Source organism: Pipistrellus kuhlii, unplaced genomic scaffold, assembly GCF_014108245.1.
Source record: "Pipistrellus kuhlii isolate mPipKuh1 unplaced genomic scaffold, mPipKuh1.p scaffold_m20_p_7, whole genome shotgun sequence".
NCBI classification, from domain to species: Eukaryota; Metazoa; Chordata; class Mammalia; order Chiroptera; family Vespertilionidae; genus Pipistrellus; species Pipistrellus kuhlii.
In genome coordinates this window covers 28,834,116-28,851,396 of record NW_023425573.1, presented here as the reverse complement: position 1 = coordinate 28,851,396, position 17,281 = coordinate 28,834,116, and the positions used below count along the sequence as shown (strand labels likewise).

The 17,281-nt window shown below is 51.4% G+C and overlaps 2 protein-coding genes across 9 annotated transcripts in view; one reads left to right on the top strand and one right to left on the bottom strand.

Moving 5' to 3' along the window:
• The window catches only part of RAB17 (RAB17, member RAS oncogene family), a 37,848-nt gene extending 36,645 nt beyond the window's left edge, over positions 1-1,203 (top strand). Inside the window, exon 9 of the mRNA XM_045575781.1 lies at positions 1,192-1,203. The gene's annotated coding sequence lies outside the window, so the exon portion shown is untranslated. The remainder of the gene's footprint in view (positions 1-1,191) is intronic.
• Positions 1-15,060, bottom strand: part of MLPH (melanophilin) — a 30,882-nt gene extending 15,822 nt beyond the window's left edge. For 7 of the 8 annotated variants that reach the window (XM_036421638.2, XM_036421635.2, XM_036421640.2 and 4 more), the window contains exons 1-4: positions 14,348-14,930; positions 9,286-9,419; positions 1,318-1,542; positions 1,063-1,175 (exon numbers count right to left, since the gene is read on the bottom strand). In XM_036421638.2, the coding sequence (XP_036277531.1) occupies positions 1,063-1,175; positions 1,318-1,542; positions 9,286-9,395 (448 nt within the window). In that variant the 5' untranslated portion in view covers positions 9,396-9,419; positions 14,348-14,930. The other variant, XM_036421636.2, reaches the window with a different exon arrangement.
• Between the last annotated feature and the right edge of the window lie 2,221 nt (positions 15,061-17,281).

Here is a 17,281-nt window from a genome sequence, read left to right as displayed (position 1 = left end):
TGCTTCCTCCCTGCACTCGTTCTCAGAGGGTTGTTTGGGCCCCCAGCAGGGAGATAAAGTCCTTGGGGATGTCACTGTAGGGACCTGAGTCCTGCCTCCCTGGGGCCAGGAGCCTCCGCTGTGGCTGGAAGCAGGGATCCTGCTGCCCCACAGCGCCACCTCCTGGCTTTCGGTCACAGTTTTGAAATTGGCAGGTTCCTAGGCCCTTTGACTCAACTCACTGAGCTCTGGACCCTGAGACCTTCTGCATCATACAGACTCCTGAGCCTACCAGGTCCCTGGCAATCAGCCCTCCCATGGCGGGGCCCAGGTCCTCGCGCTCTGATGTGGCCTGTGGTTTCTTTCCCCAAAGTCACGAGCAGCCAACTTTGGGGGTGAGATTTCAGATGCTTTGTAGCGTGGCTTTTCCTGTGTTGTCTGCTCCTTCGGCTGCAGGAAGACCCTTGGCTGGCTCCTGGCTGGCTGAGAGGGCACGGGAGGTGGGACTTTGGTGGACTCCAGCCCGAGACAAAGATATTAGCCCCGGAAGAAGCAGCTTGAGGAGGAAAGGAGAAAGAACCCCCAAGAACAGGGTGACAGTCCCTCCCGTGTGACTGGGGCACTGCGAGCCATGTCTGTGGTCTCAGCGCTTGTCAGGAGGCCACTCTTACTCTTAAAAATGTTCTGGTTTGAAGGATTTATCAGTGTGTCACCCCTCCAAATACCCACCCAGGGAGGGAGGACCCAGGGACTCAAGCACGGACTAGGGCCCAGCTATTCCATCAGCTGCCGAGTTTGAGAACTTGGCTGTGAGTTCTGCACTTGCTACAGAACTCTGAGAAAATATGATTTCAGAGGGTGGGGATGTCAACATGTAGGACCTCCCAGGGCCAGGCCAGACCGGGGTGCAAAAGGCTGCACTCACTCAGCAAGCAGCCCACCCCATCACAACAGCAGACACAGGGACCGACAGGTGCTCAGACACAGGTGCCAAAGCAGTCCGCTTGGCCCTGAAACAGTGAATCATGCCTGGGAGCCAAATGGGTTCCCTAGACCCCAACCTTCCCTCCACCCACTCCTCACCTGCCCCTGGCAGCCGCCCGCAGAGGGACCGGATCACTTTGGCACTTCCGAAGCGCTTGAAGCGGGCCCTCACGTGCCCGTAGTACCACTCCAGGGAGCCCATCTTCACGACTCTGCGGAGAGATGGAGCCCAGGCCTGAGGCACTGCTGTGCCCAACCACCATGCACAGGTGCCCTTCTTCAGATAGCCACTCCCCAAAGGGACAAGCCACCCCTCAAAACCATCAGGGTCCTGGATCTCCAGGCCCAGCTCACCTGGCCAAGTGGCAGGGGTGGCAGAGCCAGCCCTCTTCCCCGGGGTGGGCGTCGTGGCTGCAGCTTTGGCAGGCGAAGAGGTGGCAGTCCAGGCACTGCTGCTTGGGGCCCTCCAGCAGCCGGTAGGGCTGCAGGCAGTGGGCACAGTGGGTGTCGTTCATGTGGGTCGCGTCAGAGACCAGCTCCCTCTGGGAGCTCTCCTTCTTCACCTTGCCCTTCAGCCCCCTTAGGGAACAGCAGAGACAGGAAACAGGTTGGACACCTTCCTGCAACAGTCTGAGTGTGTGAGCACAGACACGGAAGCCTTCTCACTCACCAACACGCTGGGTTCAAACGTGCAATAGGGGCAGGGGGAACTTATTTTTACAGACATGAAATGGCATTTAAACCTTTCTGTGACTGTGTACAATTGTGCATTTTCCCAGGATGCACATGCTTGACTTTCACAAGTTGTCAAAGGAGCCACAAACCACAAAAGTTCCGAGTCACAGGCTGGGGCAGGTCCCACCATTGCCTGCACCACCTCATGTAGCTTAGCATAACAGAAAGAGACGGTCAGGGATCCTGGGCCCACGTTCAGGTTGGAGGTACAGGGCCCACGTTCCTTCTCCAGCTCTGAGCCGGAGCCCTGAGCTTGCTAGTGCAGAGCTCAGAGCTGGGGGTACCGAGCTGAGGTGTCCTGGTTGGCTGGGTGAGCATGGACATGGTCATGAGCATCTGGTGTCTAGTCTGCCTTAGATGGGGTGGGTTGGTGGCTCTGGGAAGCCTGGCAGGGATCAAGCCAATGGTTCTGGTCCTAGACCATCGGGGCTGCAGAAACAGCTTCCTCATGAACCCGCCAACTCAAACTGCCTGGGAACACGTCCTCTTTGTTCTACCTCAGAGAACGTCTGCCAGATGTAATATTTCAGTTTCAGATGAGATCAAATGAATCTGTTCTTAGTGACACAATTGGACAGACACAATGCTATTTTCCTTTGAGGAGGCTGCACGATGGCTTTTGATGGGGCAGTGGTTAGGCTGCGGACAATGGAGGGATTCCGAGGAGCTCCGGAGACCAGCAGACCAACGCTGGATAAGGTGGGGTTGACCGCACCTCATCGATTTCCCTCTCCCAAATGATATGAAAATACTCACCAAGTTAGACACAAAAATAAGACTCCTGTCTCAGCTTTGAAACCGTACACAACACACACATACACACTCACATAAACATACACACATATACACATACACACACAAGGGCCAAGTGTATAAAACTAGGGGGATATTGTCAGCCACTGACCACAGTATTAATAAAGCTGCATGGACAAGGCCAAGTCTTTGCCTCAAACAGAAGATCATAAGCCCCTGGAACCAGGGGGGAAGGATCCGGTGGCTTCCATTGCCATTCTTTTTTCCCCCCAATAGTAGTTTGTTCACTCTTGCAACAAATATTTAACAGGTAAGTGCCTGCTACATGCATCCTCTGAGGGTTATTATAAAAAGTAAGGGAAATAATATACCTACAGTACCTAGCACATGCTGACCATCAGTAAGTATTCAGTTAATGGTAGCTTCTATTATTGTTGTCATTATCATCCCGAAAACCTTTTCTTTTCTTTTTCTTAATTAAAAAAAAATTCTCCTCCCCTCCCCCGCTTTCCACTCTTGCTGTATCTGCATCAGCCAGAAAACCTAGAGGCCACCCCTTTGCTGATGGGGCCTTACATGGTCTGGCTTAACCCCTTTGCCTTTGAGGCAGAGCTGTCCCCTGTCCCCTCCCAGCAGGAAAAAAGACAAGAGGATATGGAGGCACCCTGTGTGGGCGGTGGGGGTAGGGTTGGCTGGAGACATATATTTTGGGTGCAGAATTGGGGGAAAAGATAGTTATATTCCACTCAGACTCTTTCAAGCATTACATCCCTTCTTCAGAGCTGGAGAACAGGAGGCCCCGTGGGGGTGCAACAGAAGAACCCCAGGTGATGCCTGCAGCGCAGGACACACCAACCCCTCCTGGAACTTCAGATCAGGAGGAGGTGAGTGGGGCCAGAGCCACCACACGCTGACACCAGTTGACCAGATGTCTCTGCACTACAGTAGGCAAAAGCTCAACATGCAGCTACAACTGAGAACCACCTTCTAGAATAGAAGACACCTCCAATGAGATTTACTGTCAGAAACTGAGGAGGACTTGAAACGGTCTGCCTGGTGTGCTAATTAGGGCAAGAGACAAAGGAGCAGGTGACAAAGAGCCAGGCTGAGATGGAAGGAGGCTAGTGTCAAGGGGTTGCTGTCCTCCGAGAGCAGGTGATTTGATGCAAGGATTCCCCCTTTCACCTCCCAAGACAGGAGGAGGAAGGGACTGGATGTGGAGGGAGAAGGCTAGAGGGGCATGGAGATGTCACACCCCCATGTCCTTGGGCTCCCTATCTCGGGTTTGAATCCAGTGGCTTTTGGCCAAGTCTGCGTGTGTTACCGGCGGGGGCTCATGGCCCTCAAGGGGACAGAGTTGATGGGGTTTTGGCTCCACACACTGTCCACTGGCTCCTGGCTAGTCTCTGATGCAGAGTTGAGGGTCAAGTCTGCTTCCAGGGTGGGGACCATGCAGACTTGGCCAAAAGCAGGGGTGGGGATGAGGGGCTCTGAGAGAGAAGACTGCACCCAGAGAAGAGGTCAGAGCAGCGCCTGAGATACGGACCCCATAAGCTTAGGAGTTCTTGCTGACTGAGGGCGGGGACATACAGGTGAGGTGAGGTAGGTAACAAATGAGCTAGCTGTTCTCTGCACAGCTTGGCTGGGTGGGCATGAGTCTCGGCCCTACCCTAGGACAGCGACCACCTGAGAACACACGAGCGCTCTCCCGACCAGGACACAAGAGGAGCTGGACCTTCCGATTCTTGTTGGCCACACACACTTGGACACAGCCAAGCAGTTACAGTGGCTGCTCCAACACATGTCCACAAAGGTAGTGGCTTAAAGCAACACCAGCTTATTACCTTACAATTCTGAGATCAGAGATCTGACCTGGGTGTTCCTGGGCTGAGATGGAGTTGTGGGCAGGACTGTGATCCTTCTTGGAGGCTTTGGGTCCTGTCCTCTTTCTTGCCAGCTGCCAGGGCTCCTGTATCCTCTGTCCGGCCCTTCCTCTGTCTACAGAGCTGGCTGTGGTGGCTGAGTTCTTCTCACGGGTCAAGTCTGACCCCAAGGAGGGGGCTGTAGCCCAGAGAACCAAGTCACAGAGAAGAGATGGATTTATTAAAAGTAAGGCGACTGCACGAAACCTGCCTGCCAGAGGTCGCCGCTGAAGGAGGCAGACCTGGTGCAGTCAATACTGGGCAGCAGAGATGGGATTCTAGGTCCCTGGCACCCGCGCAGACGCCGGGAATCAGTGTGGGAAGTGGGACTTGCTGGCGCTCTCTGAGGTCCTCTGAAGAGACTGGCTGATAGCGACAAAAATGAGGAAGGGAACAGTGGTGGCGGCGAACGAGGCACTGAGAGCCCTGAACCTCCTGAGCGATGGATCATGCACCAAACTCCAGGCCCTGCTGCCTGCTCACTCCCTGCTCCAGTCCCTGTCTGTTCAGCCCTGGAGTCCTGTCTGGTGCCAAGTGGCCCGCCTAGTGGTAACATCCAATTCTTTATTGTTGTCATTGTTATTATGTTTTTAAGGTATGCCACAGTCTGCCATGTTTCATGGTTATCTCAGGAACGCAGGCCTGTTTACAGACGTTACAGATGCCTGCCACCAGCTGTTTGCCTTTTCGGGGCAGACTCCCAGGCCTAATATTTGACTTGTGGGTCGGCCCCTGAAACAAGGCGTCGCTTAGGTAAGCTGTCATCCTGCCCAGGGGCGTGAGTCCCCAGCTCCCTCTCTGCAGTGTCATTCTCTGGGTTTAGGAAAACCCAGTAACTGTAAACACAGTTTAGAAGCCCCTGGACAGCACAGGGAGAGTGACTAGAGGACCTCAGCTGAGCAGAGAGAAGGCGGGGCGAAGGTCAGCTGTGAGTACGTGGGCCCCAGTGCACCAGCTGGAGGCCTGCTTCTGCCCCAGGTCCAGGCTGGTGGGCTACTACTGAGCTCTAGGTCTTCCAGATGGAGGGGGTTAAGAAGGTGGGTCAGCTGACTGGATGCTCCCCTCAAGAAGTTTACCTTGGTGCTCCTTTGTGTTTATGTGCCATTAAACATGAAACATGATTATCTGTCTGTACTTAAAGCCTTTTTAACACTCAGTTAACACGAATGACTGCAGAACACTCATAAGATAAATAATACAAAGGGCCCCACCCATATCCCCACTGTGAGCAACCTCTGGCTATTCTTTAGAGCCGGGACCGCCTAGTCCTCAGTGTCCTCCTCTGAGACTGGGGAGAACACAGCAGTCACATTGTGGTGTTGTCTGAGCAGTAAATGAGGTGTTGTGAGGTGTGGTGGCTATTTTATTTTATTACTTTTTTTCTTTCATCCACCCCCCACCACCCTCTCCTTTGGTAACCATCAACATGATGTCTGTTTTGTTTATTCGTTTTTAAAAATTCACATAGAAGTGAAATCATCTGATATTTGTCTTTCTCTGACTTATTTCACTTAGCATAATACTCTTTAGGTCCATCTATTTAGTCGTAAGTGGTTAAGATTTCATTCTTTTTCATGGCTGAATAATATTCCATTGTGTGTATGTAGCTCATCTTTGTCTATTTGTCTATTGATGGGCATTTAGGTTGCTTCCATATCTTGGCTATTGTAAATAATGCTGCAATGAACATATAGGGGTGTATATATGTTTTCAAATCAGTTTTTTTTTCTTTGAATAAATACCCAGAAGTATTATTATTATACTTGGTTGAATGGCAACTCTATTTTCAATTTTTTGAGGAATCTCCATGCAGTTTTCCACAGTGGCTGTACCAGTCTGCATTCCCACAAACCGTGCACGAAGGTCCCCTTTTCTCCACATCCTCAGCAACACTTGTCGTTTGTTCATTTATTGATGATAGCCATTCTGACAAGTGTGAGGAGATATCTGATTGTGATTTTAATTTGCATTTCTCTGATGATTAGTGATGTTGAGCATCTTTTCTTATGTTTATTGGCCATCTGTATGTCCTCTTTGGAGAAGTGTCTATTCAGGTCCTCTGTCCATTTTTTTATTGGATTTTTTTTTTAATTTGGTGTTAAGTTGTACAAGTTCTTTATATATTTTAAATATTAACCCCTCAGCAGATGTATTATTGGAAAATGTCTTCTCCCATTTATTAGATTTTTTTTTCTTTGTTGATATTTTCCTTTGCTGGACAAAAACCTTTTTAGTTTGATGGAGTCCCATTTGTTTATTTTTTCTTTTGTTTCCCTTGCTAGAGGAGTTATATCCAAAAAGATATTACTAAGACCAATATCAAAGAACTTACTGCTTATGTTTGTTTTTTTTTCTAGGAATTTTATGACTTCAAGTCTTACATTTAAGTCTTTAATTCATTTTGAGTTTATTCTTGTATGTGGTGTAAGAGGTTGGTCCAGTTTTTCCTCTTTTGTCATAGATTTATTGACTATGTATTGTAAGTGCCGACTTATTTTTGGGCTCCTTATTCTATCCCATTGGTTTGCACATCCGTTCTCATGCCAGTATGATGCTGTTTTGATTATTGTAGCTTTGTAGTACATTTTGAAACCAGGGAGCGTGCTTCCTCCCACTTCGTTCTTTCTCAAGGTTTCTTTGTCCAAGATTAGCTGATGTTCTCCACAAGAACTAAATCCCACGGGGGAAGGAAGGATTTAAAGAGAATGTGAACAGCAAGAAGGTTGCTTTCCCAAAAGGCCTTCTGCTCTCAGTAGCTGGTTTCTTACATCAGAGGCTGGAATCACCTCACTTGTTCCATGTCCTTCCCCCCTATCTGCTTCCTTCCAGCACATCATACACCCGCAGGACAGGGAAGCCAATGCCACTGGAGCGTCAAATATGGAGGAGCCCCTTTGAGCAAAGTCTCTGTTGTCACAGTCCCTCTTCACACAGGGAGGTGGCCGCACCCATGGCTCACAGCCCAAGCCCTGCACCGGGCAACAGACTTGGCATCAGGATGTCCGTTCTCTCCCACAAATGTCAACCCTGTTCTAAGATTCAAAGTTCATCCACAGCAAGACCCACGTCCCCATTGCCAACGCCCTGCCCGGATTCTATCCTAAATCCTTCTGATGCCAACATTGGTAATGTCCAAATCTTGTACATCTTTGAATTTTTTATTGTTTGGTGCCCAGCACTATAACCTGCTGGGAAGCCAGGAAGAACATCACGCCCTGTACAGTAAACACCCCACTCCCAGGTCCCTGGTAGAAGACGCCAACTTCAGGGAGAGATTTTATCTGCCTGGGCTAAGGGAAAGGCGAGGTGGCCTCCACTTCCTTCTTCTCCACTTCCTGAAGCTGCCTGCCAGGGGCCGTGCCACTCAGGAGCCAAACCCCGAGGGAAATTCCTTCCTGGCAGCTCAGAGGAAAGGCACACACGAGGTCAGTGCTGTTGACAACCCTGTTCCCTGGAATAAACAGGGATTCACTTAGGGGGTTCACGGTGGAGAGGGTCAAGGCCTCCCGCCCCTGTGCCCAGGGGGACTTTGAAGGTCTCTGGCACAGCCTGGGGAGCCTGAGGCCTGGCCCCAGGGGCAAAGGCTTTGTGTCTTGGGGACAGTCTGGTCATACAGGGGTTAGTGAAACGGGTCTCACAGCCCCATGGCCTTCTATGTCAGGGACCTGGGCAAGCTCATTTGTCAGTGCCGGGAGGTCCACTGATCTCACAGTGCAGGGAGGTGCCGGGTCTCCCCCAAACCTGCCCAATGTCCTTTCCAGGGGACAGATGCTCCTATTTGGGGAGAAATCCACCTAATACTTATTTCTGTTAAATCTGTAAATATGAAAAGAAACACTTCTTTTGGTCTTTGTTTTCAGTTGGCATACATAAGTTATCTGCTTAGCAAGTTACCTTTTGGCAAATTTGCTCTTGGTGAACTGACCTTGAGCCCACATGCTGTGTCCATAAACTCCGGACAGGGAAGTGATCTCCAAGGAATGAGCATGTTTGCTTTTTTTATTTCACAATCTCCACTAATTACTGTGCTCTGTTACCTGCTTTCTCCCAGACCTGGTCTAACAGGGGCCTTCCCCAGGGGAGGGGACAACTCCATCCTCTCAGTTCCTCAGGCCATGACCTTGGAGTCACCTTGGATTTCTCCCATATTCTCCACCCCACATCCAATCTGAGGGCAAATTTGCTGGCTCTCCCTTCGGCTCAGTAACACACAGCCTGTAGAGCGGAGGTCTGGTCCCACTAGTCCTCTGCTCCACGGCCTCCAGGTCAGCAGAGGCCTGAGAGCAAGACCCAGGTCCGGTAAAGATCCACGGAGCCCACGTGATGCCACCACGACCTCCTCTCCCTGCGCTGCCTGGAGCCCCTTTAGGCATTCTCTTGGCTACTCTCTCACCTCCTTGAGTCTTTGCTCAAATGTCTCCTTCTCAGTAGGCTACCAACCTCCCAAAATACCCAGAAAAGATAACTTCGTTGGAACCAAGTGTTGGGAGGTTGGGAAGAACATGCAAAGGGGCCGGAGGGAGATAAGAATGCCAGGGGGCTTTCACTCAGTTGGATGGGGGCCACCCATGCTATCAAAAACGAAGGTGGGAAGTCAGCCTCCACTGCAAACTCCTAGACCGCAAACTCCTCAACCTCAAACCCCTCAATCACAACTTTTGGGTGTTTCAGAATGGACCCAGTCATTACCCCTTTGTCACTGTTAATTCTTGCACTGTGGTGGTCCCAGCATCACCGGGTTTGGGGACAACGCTACCCTGGGAGCTGGATCAAGCTGAAATAAAACTGCTGAAGGCCCACCTAAAAGTCAGGTTGCACCCTCGTTTTAATTATGAGGAAACTGATGCCACCCACCCACCCAGGGAGCCCCGGGGAGACTGGAGTGTCCTAGGGCTCAGCCCCACGCACTTACTCCAGTCTCTCCTCTTCTTTCCGCCTCAGCTCGAAGTCCCGCTGCACCACTTCCCAGACGTGCTTGGCCTCTTCATCCGTGAGCTTGGAGAGGTCCAGCTTCTTCCCCATCTCGGCTCCTCGTCAGGCTCACACCTGGGAAATCACAGGATCACAGCGTCAGCCCAGAAGCCCGCGATGCTGGCTGATTTTCTGAGCACCAGGCAACACCCAGAGTCCGGGCTCCCAGGCGGCCTGTCGGTATCTGGGCTAAACAGGCAACTAAACGACCCTGTGTAGAATTCCCACACCCTGCCGAAACTGGTTTGGCTTAGTGGTAGAGCGTTGGTCTGCGGACTGAAAGGTCCCGGGTTTGATTCCGGTCAGGGACATGTACATTGGTTGTGGGCACATCCCCAGTAGGGGCTGTGCAAGAGGCAGCTGGTTGATGTTTCTCTCTCATTGACATTTCTAGCTCTCTGTCTCCTTTCCTCTCTGTAAAAATCAATAAAATATATTTAAAAAATTAAAAAAAAAAGAATTCCCACACCCTACTTTTAAAAGGGATTGAGCCAAAATCGGTTTGGATCAGTGGCTAGAGCGTTGGCCTGCGGACAGAAAGGTCCCAGGTTTGATTCCGGTCAAGGGCATGTACCTTGGTTGCTGGCACATTCCCAGTAGGAGGTGTGCAGGAGGCAGCTGATCGACGATGTTTCTCTCTTGTCCATGTTTCTAACTCTCTATCCCTCTCCTTTCCTCTCTGCAAAAAAAAAAAAAAAAAAAAAAAAAAAAAAAAAAAAATATATATATATATATATATATATATATATATATATATATATTTAAAAAAATGAAATAAAAGGGATCAACTTCCGCCTCCTGGATCTCATACCTGTAGACCCGAGTTCCTAATCCTCTTTTCACTGTGGCGTAAGTGTCCATCATGCCTCCTTCCCCCTGACCTAGGCTGTGCTTTGTGATGGGACCCCAGGTGTGATCTCGGGGTCCTGCTTAGTGGTCCTGGGAGCCGGAACAGCCTTGCTCTGGGGCATGATTTATTGGATGAGGTTCCGCTGTGGAGACTGACCGTTTGTAAACCACCTATGACTTCACTGGGGCCTGAAATCCATCTTCCCGGGAATGTCCGAGAAGGGGCCAACCATCAGCTCTCCTGGGGGAGCCCTCACGTCAAAGGGAAGACTCCACTGGCGGCTGAACACGGGGAGCGTCACCCTCAGGCTGCTGACCCTGAAAGTGCTCACTGTGGGGACAGACTCCCATTTTTGCATACGAGGTTAATTATGGAAAGTAACATTTTCCAAGCAGCACTTGGGCACCCTTTGAGATGAAAATTTCCACGGAGATTGCATGCTGTCAACTAGAATGCCCCCTGGCTTGTGCCTTAACCTTGATGGAAAGCAGCTTCCATTTTCTGCCCAGCCCCTCAGGGTCTCCACCTTCAAGCTCAGTCTGACTGCGAACACCCATGGGGAGGGACCCTGAGTGCCAGGATCATCCAAACTGGCCTCGTTAGACTTGAATTTAGATTCTGGGCCAGAAAACATGAAAACAAAATGGATTTTTTGATGCTCCCCAGAGCATACAGTTTCTGGATTAAAAAAAAGAAATTGGAACAAAAAGTTATTTGATGGATGACTGGGATGTATTCAGTTCTATTTCTTTTACCACATTTGAAGAAAAAATGTATCCTAAGAAGCTCATTCTTTGAAATCCTATTTTCAGAGCAGTTGAGAGTGCATGACCATCAGCTGAGCAGTGACACTCCCCTCCTGGGGAGAAGGCCCACGCTGGCTCCTGGCTGCCCAGAGCAAGGCCTGCCGGGGACATGCTGAGACGGGACCAGGCGGCCACAGCACAGGGAGGCACACAGGGTACCCGCGTCCACGGGAACCCTGGCATTTCAGCCTAATGCCATCTTGGAGGCCCCAACAATGAGCCTGAGTTCTTGAGGAAAGTGACATGTGTCCACGTACTCTGTTTAATAAAACAGTGATGTGGGATATACATTTTGAAACATGCATCCCACATGGCTAAACCAAGACCACACACACTATTGTGACTTCATGAATTAGACATTACCCGAAATTTTTTTACCCAAGTGCTTATTTTTGGTTCTGGCCCAACTATAGGGTGAGCAGCAGGGGCAGGGAGAGGACTGGAGGGAAGGGACTCCAAGCTCAGACTCGGCCTCGGAGGAGGCTGTGCCATGCGGCCCAGAGGCAATGCTTCGAGGGTGCTGCTCCTAGGACAGCCGGGGTTGAGGGCTAATGGTCCTCAACATGTTCTTTATATGTTGTGGCCCTATCTCCCCATTTAGTGGATTAACAAATGCTTAAAGCTTAAGAAAAAAAAACAACACCTATGTTCAGAAAATAATATTTAAAAAATATATATTTTATTGATTTCTTACAGAGAGGAAGGGGGAGAGAGGTAGTCAGAAACATCGATCAACTGCCTCCTGCACGCCTCCTACTGGGGATGTGCCCGCAACCAACCTATGTGCCCTTGACCAGAATTGAAACCGGGACCCTCAGTCCACTGAGCCAAACTGGTTTCGGCTAGAAAATAATCTTAGGTTGAATGAAGAATATGTTTGACGTCAGCATTTAAAATACAACCCCCCTACCCCCCAATTCACTGGGATTTTAGGGGATGTATTGCAGGTACCTCCTCTGGCTGGGACATGGATGGGCACACTTGCAGTAGGGGGAAGAACCAGCCCCTCTGCCAGGCACAGCCTTGCCGGGGCACCTGTGTGGGCTCAGGGAGGGGACAGCCTTTCAGCCCATCACTCCCTGCTTCCTTGCTCACCCAGGCCCCATCTTCACCTGGGACCCCTGACCCACAATAGTCAAGGGCAGCCCAGGGAGGGTGCAGGGCTGCTCTGGCCCCTGGCCCGGGGAGACACCCCAGGGCGCACACGTAGGGAGGGCAGACTCCACCCACCAGCCTCTATCTGCCCCCGCCCCATTTTGGTGGAGATAACTCCCAGTCATGAGGTTCCTGAATAAAATGCTTTCAGTTTGGGCCTGTTCCACTGCTCAGAGCTAATCACGCTTTTAATCTTTGAGGCTGTTAGCCTTCCCCCATCACTAGATAGTTACAATGGAGAGAAGAGGGGCTGACATGGAGGGGAAAGGGTTGGAAAGACACAGCGGAACTGGTTTTATAAAACGAATATCCCGGACCCAGAATACAGAATCTCAATGGGGTGTCATCTTTATTGTTCAAGGTTTGATATGAGTTCACACTTTGGCTGAATTAAAGGGAAATCTGGGAGGGGGTTCCTCCTTCATGACACTTGGCTCAACTACATCTCCGTGGGCTGCTCCCTAAGCCTTGGGGCAATGGTGATTATGAGCAGTCGCTGCCTGAGCAAACAAAACCAGGGAGCCAGTCAATGTCTCCACGAAATGCCCAGCTGAGTGGCAGGAATGCCCGCTGACTCAGAATCCAGGTGTAAGGTGCTGTTCCTGCTGATAAAGGTGCAGGCACACTCCTGAAGGAAGGTGCCAGTTGTGGGGTCTCTGCATTCACCTTTGTGGCTGTTTCCCAAATGCTGCCCCCAGAGCTGACCACTGGTAGGAACCAAGCCCCCAGGCCTCATCAGCTGCAAAAGGACCACATTCCTGAGGGGAGTCCCCTCCCCGTGCACCTGCACCGCACACCTGGGGTACAAGGAGAGGCTCTGAGGTCACTCCTGCCGCACTGACACGGTGGCCACTCTGCAGCCTGCCCCCTCCCTCTGCCCCCCCTCCCAGGCCCCTCATTTATACACGGACACAGGCCCTGCATTTGTAGTGAAGGCCTCAGCTCCAGTGTCCTCAGCAAGGGTGGGTCCCAGGCTGAGGCTGCAGGGCAAGGGGGGCTGAGAGTCAGGAGCTGGCTTCCCATCCCAGTCAGGCACCAGCCGGCCCTGTGACCTGGGACACGTTCCTGGGTCTCAGCTTTCCCATCTGCACCATGGACAACGGTCGGGCCCCCTGACCTCTCCGGCCCTCTCCAGCCCTGTAGCATGTGGGATGTTAGAACAGAAGGGGGTGGAGGAGGGGAGCTTTTCCTCCAGAGGTAGCTTCTGAAAGAATGAGATAGTGAGACCTAGAAGACTGACCCAACCACATGAGCAGCCACTGCTTTGTCATCCACCTTTGCCACCAGCCTACTTTAACCCCCAAGCCTCCCACCAGCCCCACTCGGCTGCTGGCAACTTCTCCGTCACTAATGCCTTAACCAGTAAGACCCCTGCCTGCTCCTCTGGGCGCCTGGCACTGTCCTCGCCCGCGGGCCAATGTCCTGGCTCTGCTCCCATGGTCTGCAGGCTCTGGCTCTCTCTCTGGATTTCACCTCCACGGGCAGGGTCAGCTTTTGCAGCTAGTGGACTACTGGGGGCCTCCCCCCCAACCCCCGTTATCACTCCAACCTCTCAGAAAGAAATATGTATATAAGATTAAAACAAACAAACAACACACACCACACACACACACACATACACACACACACACACAAAAACCCAAAAAACAAAAAAGATCTAAAAGCCCCAATCCAACTGAAAATGAAGTGAGTTTTTAAATTTGGTGGAGGTCTGAGCCTATGACATCTTTGGGGATTTATGCAGACTCTCCCCCTAGCTCTACAACAGGGTGCCTGGACGGGGATGGAGCCTGGCAGCAAACCCAAGAGGAGTCGGATAAACCTGGGGCTTCTGGAGGTCAGGGCGCCTCCTCCCCTGCCAGGACACCCCCAGGGCCCTGACCCCAAGACCTGCAGGGCAGCAGCCCAAGAGGAAGTATTTACCCAAGCAGCCTTGGCCCCTGGGCGTCCAGCCCAGTGCGAATCCTCTGAGGTCCCAGCCCCAGCTCAGTCTGCCCCCTCCCTCCCCCTCACCCCAATAGGGTTTCTAGTTAAAAGCACAGTTTTCCTCAAAGTGACCTGCTCATCAGAGTATCCGGGTGAGGTTTGGGGTTCTGAGGGCTGAGCAGGATTTCCTCACCAGCCTGGAACGGCCAGGGGGTCACTGGGGGCGTCACCAGTGCCCAACCGTCCCCTCTTCTCCCCGCACTCACCACCTCTCTCCCTGGCCGCGCGGGCCCTGCTTTGGATGAACCTCTAGGGCGCACTGGGGCAGCGGGGCGCAGCGCACAAGGCAGGAGCTCGGACTGCCTGGGCCTGGCGGGCAGCGGGAGGTCCGGGTGCTGCCAGCTGGGTCACGTGGGCTGCGCCCCGCCCGGCTCCGGGAGCGCGGGCACCTCCGGGTGCAGGACCGGGAGGAGGGCCGAGCAACCCCTGTGCCCGCGCAGGAGACGCCCGTGCGCGGCCTCTGGCTCCTCGCCCCAGGCCAGCTTGGGGAGAAAGGCGGCGGCAGGAAGGGGGTTGAGCCCACAGCTGGCCAGTCCCGTGACTTTGCGGGCCATGCAGCCGCGGGTCCTGCGCTCAGTGCCAGGGCGCTCTGGAGCCTGAACGCTCCGCGGAGCGCGGGGCTCCCCGTTTAACTCCCGCCCCAGGGTTGCAGGGAGGACGCTGTTTACTAAGGCTCTACAGGTGGGGAAACCGAGGCTTGGAAAGGGCCTTAGACGAAGACGCGGACTAAGTGGGAACACTAGCTGGGAAGTGGGACTTTGAGCCCAGGGTTTCCGTGCGCAGATTCCGTGCCCCCCTCATGGCCTTCCATCCTGCCTGGCCTCAGGACGCCCCTGGACCGGGAGCGCATGGCGCCCGAAGCCCCTCCGCGGGGCGGGCACCCAGTCGGTGCCCACCAGGAAAGGTCCACAAGCCGCAGAGTCCGGTCCGCGCGCAGACGGGGCGGGCGCACTCGGGGACGTGCGCCTGGGCTGGGCCTCCTCCTCCAAGCCCTGCGCTGGCTCCCGGGCGAGTCACACTCGGTCCTTCTCAGGTGCAGCCGCCTCTGGAGCTCACCGGGCTTGCACCTCCTTCCAAATCCCATCTGCCCTCTCTCCTCCAGACATGGGCGCAGAACAGCACTCTGCCTTCCTCTCTGACCATTAAAATTAAACAAAAATACATCCTTTCCCCTGCAACTACTTTTGTAGCTCAGTTTCCATGTCTGCACAGTGAGGACAGGAATACAAATAAATACAATACATAGTCAACGGTGTCAGGTGAACAGTTATCTCCATTTTCCGAGAGAGGAAACTAAACCTTATTATAGGACTGTGGTGAGGGCGGGAGCCCAGGAGGTGAACTTGGGTATCTCAGGCCCCAGGACTTTATTAGGATGGCGGCTGGAACCAAATACCACCAACCTGTCTGTGCAAACCCTGGAGATGAGAGCAACTTACACCAGTTTCCACAGCCCATGCGAGTGGTTCTTATGTCTTTCATTCCTTACCATACACTTTACAATTGCTTGCAAAATGAATACCCTCTTCCCCAAATTGGCATTGGAACGGTAAGTTCCTTAATGGTAGATTTTTGTTGTTGTTAATCCTCCCCTGAGGATATGTTTTCTTGTTGTTGTTTGTTTTTTTAGAGAGAGAGTGGAAGGGAGGGGGAGAGACACACACACAGAGAAACATTGATGTGTGAGAGACACATCCCGAAAGGGCAGGGGTTGGAGCCTGCAACTGAGGCAGGTGCCCTTGACAGGAATCAAACCCGTGACCCTTCAGTCCGAGGGCCAACGCTGTAACCACTGAGCCAAATCTGGTAGGGCCTTAATGGTAGATTTTAAAAATGTTTCTTTATACTTTAGTATTTATTTATTTAAATTAGCATGTTTTCAAGATGTATAAAATGGTATGTGGTGATAAAGATATATGGTAAAGAATATAAACAGTAGAGATGGAAAGTCAGGTTTTCTTATTCCTCAGAGGCCATCATGATTAATAGTGTCAGTGTTTTCTTCTGCAGTTCGTGTGTGTGTGTTTGTGTGTGTTTGTGTGTGTGTGTGTGTGTGTGTGTGTGTGTGTGTGAAACATGTGGGCTTGCCAAGCAACTGCAAGAATTAGACACAGGACTGGATGTGTTATCCTGGCTGTGTTTACAGAAATCTGCCCTCCCACCTCTTCAAGGGCAGCTGGTGCTGATGCCCAGTTCCAGAGTTTAATGGTAAGGGGCCCAGTGTAGGTTTTCAGGATAATAAGAAGAAACAGGCTGTCCAGTTAAACTTGAATTTTATAGAAACAATGAACAGAGTTTTTTGTTTTGTTTTTTAGTGTAAGTGCATTCTAAATATTTCATGGGTATACTTATTTATAGAAATATGATTTATTTATCTAAAATTCAAATTGAATTGGGCATCTTGTGTAGACCCTAGAGTTAATAAGGGAACACCCTGAAAAGGTTTCTATGCCATAGTCAGCATCCTTACAGGGGATGGTGGAGCCCTGTGCCCTGGGATGGGGACATTTGGGTGGATGAGTCTGAGTTTAAACCCCTTGGTTCCCCAGAGCCCTCTGGGCACAGAACAGTCCCCTTCCTCTTCCCAGAGGTGCTGGTGCCAGGGCACTGTGTGAAACCTCCCCTCAGATGGACATCTTACAATAGGATGCTTGTTCCCAAGACCTGTCCCCATCTCTCCTTGTTTCCTCTAGAGCAGTGGCTCTCAACCTTCCTAATGCCGTGACCCTTTAATATAGTTCCTCATGTTGTGGTGACCCCAATCATAACATTATTTTCGTTGCTACTTCATAACTGTAACTTTGCTACTGTTATGAATCGTAATGTAAGTATCTGTGTTTTCCGATGGAGGTTGAGAACCATTAGCAGGGTCACCTAAGACCATTGGGAAACACAGATATTTACATTACAATTCATAACAGTAGCAAAATTATAGTTATGAAGTAGCAATAAAAATAGTGTTATGGTTGGGGGTCATCACAACATGGGGAACTGTATTAAGGGTCTCGGCATTAGAAAGGTTGAGAACCACTGCTCTAGAACAATGCTTAGGGCTGGGTCTCAGCAAAGCCCAGGCGGGAAAATAAAGTTCCTGCTCTGGGAATAAATGGCATTTTCAGGGACACAATCACGGTCTTGGA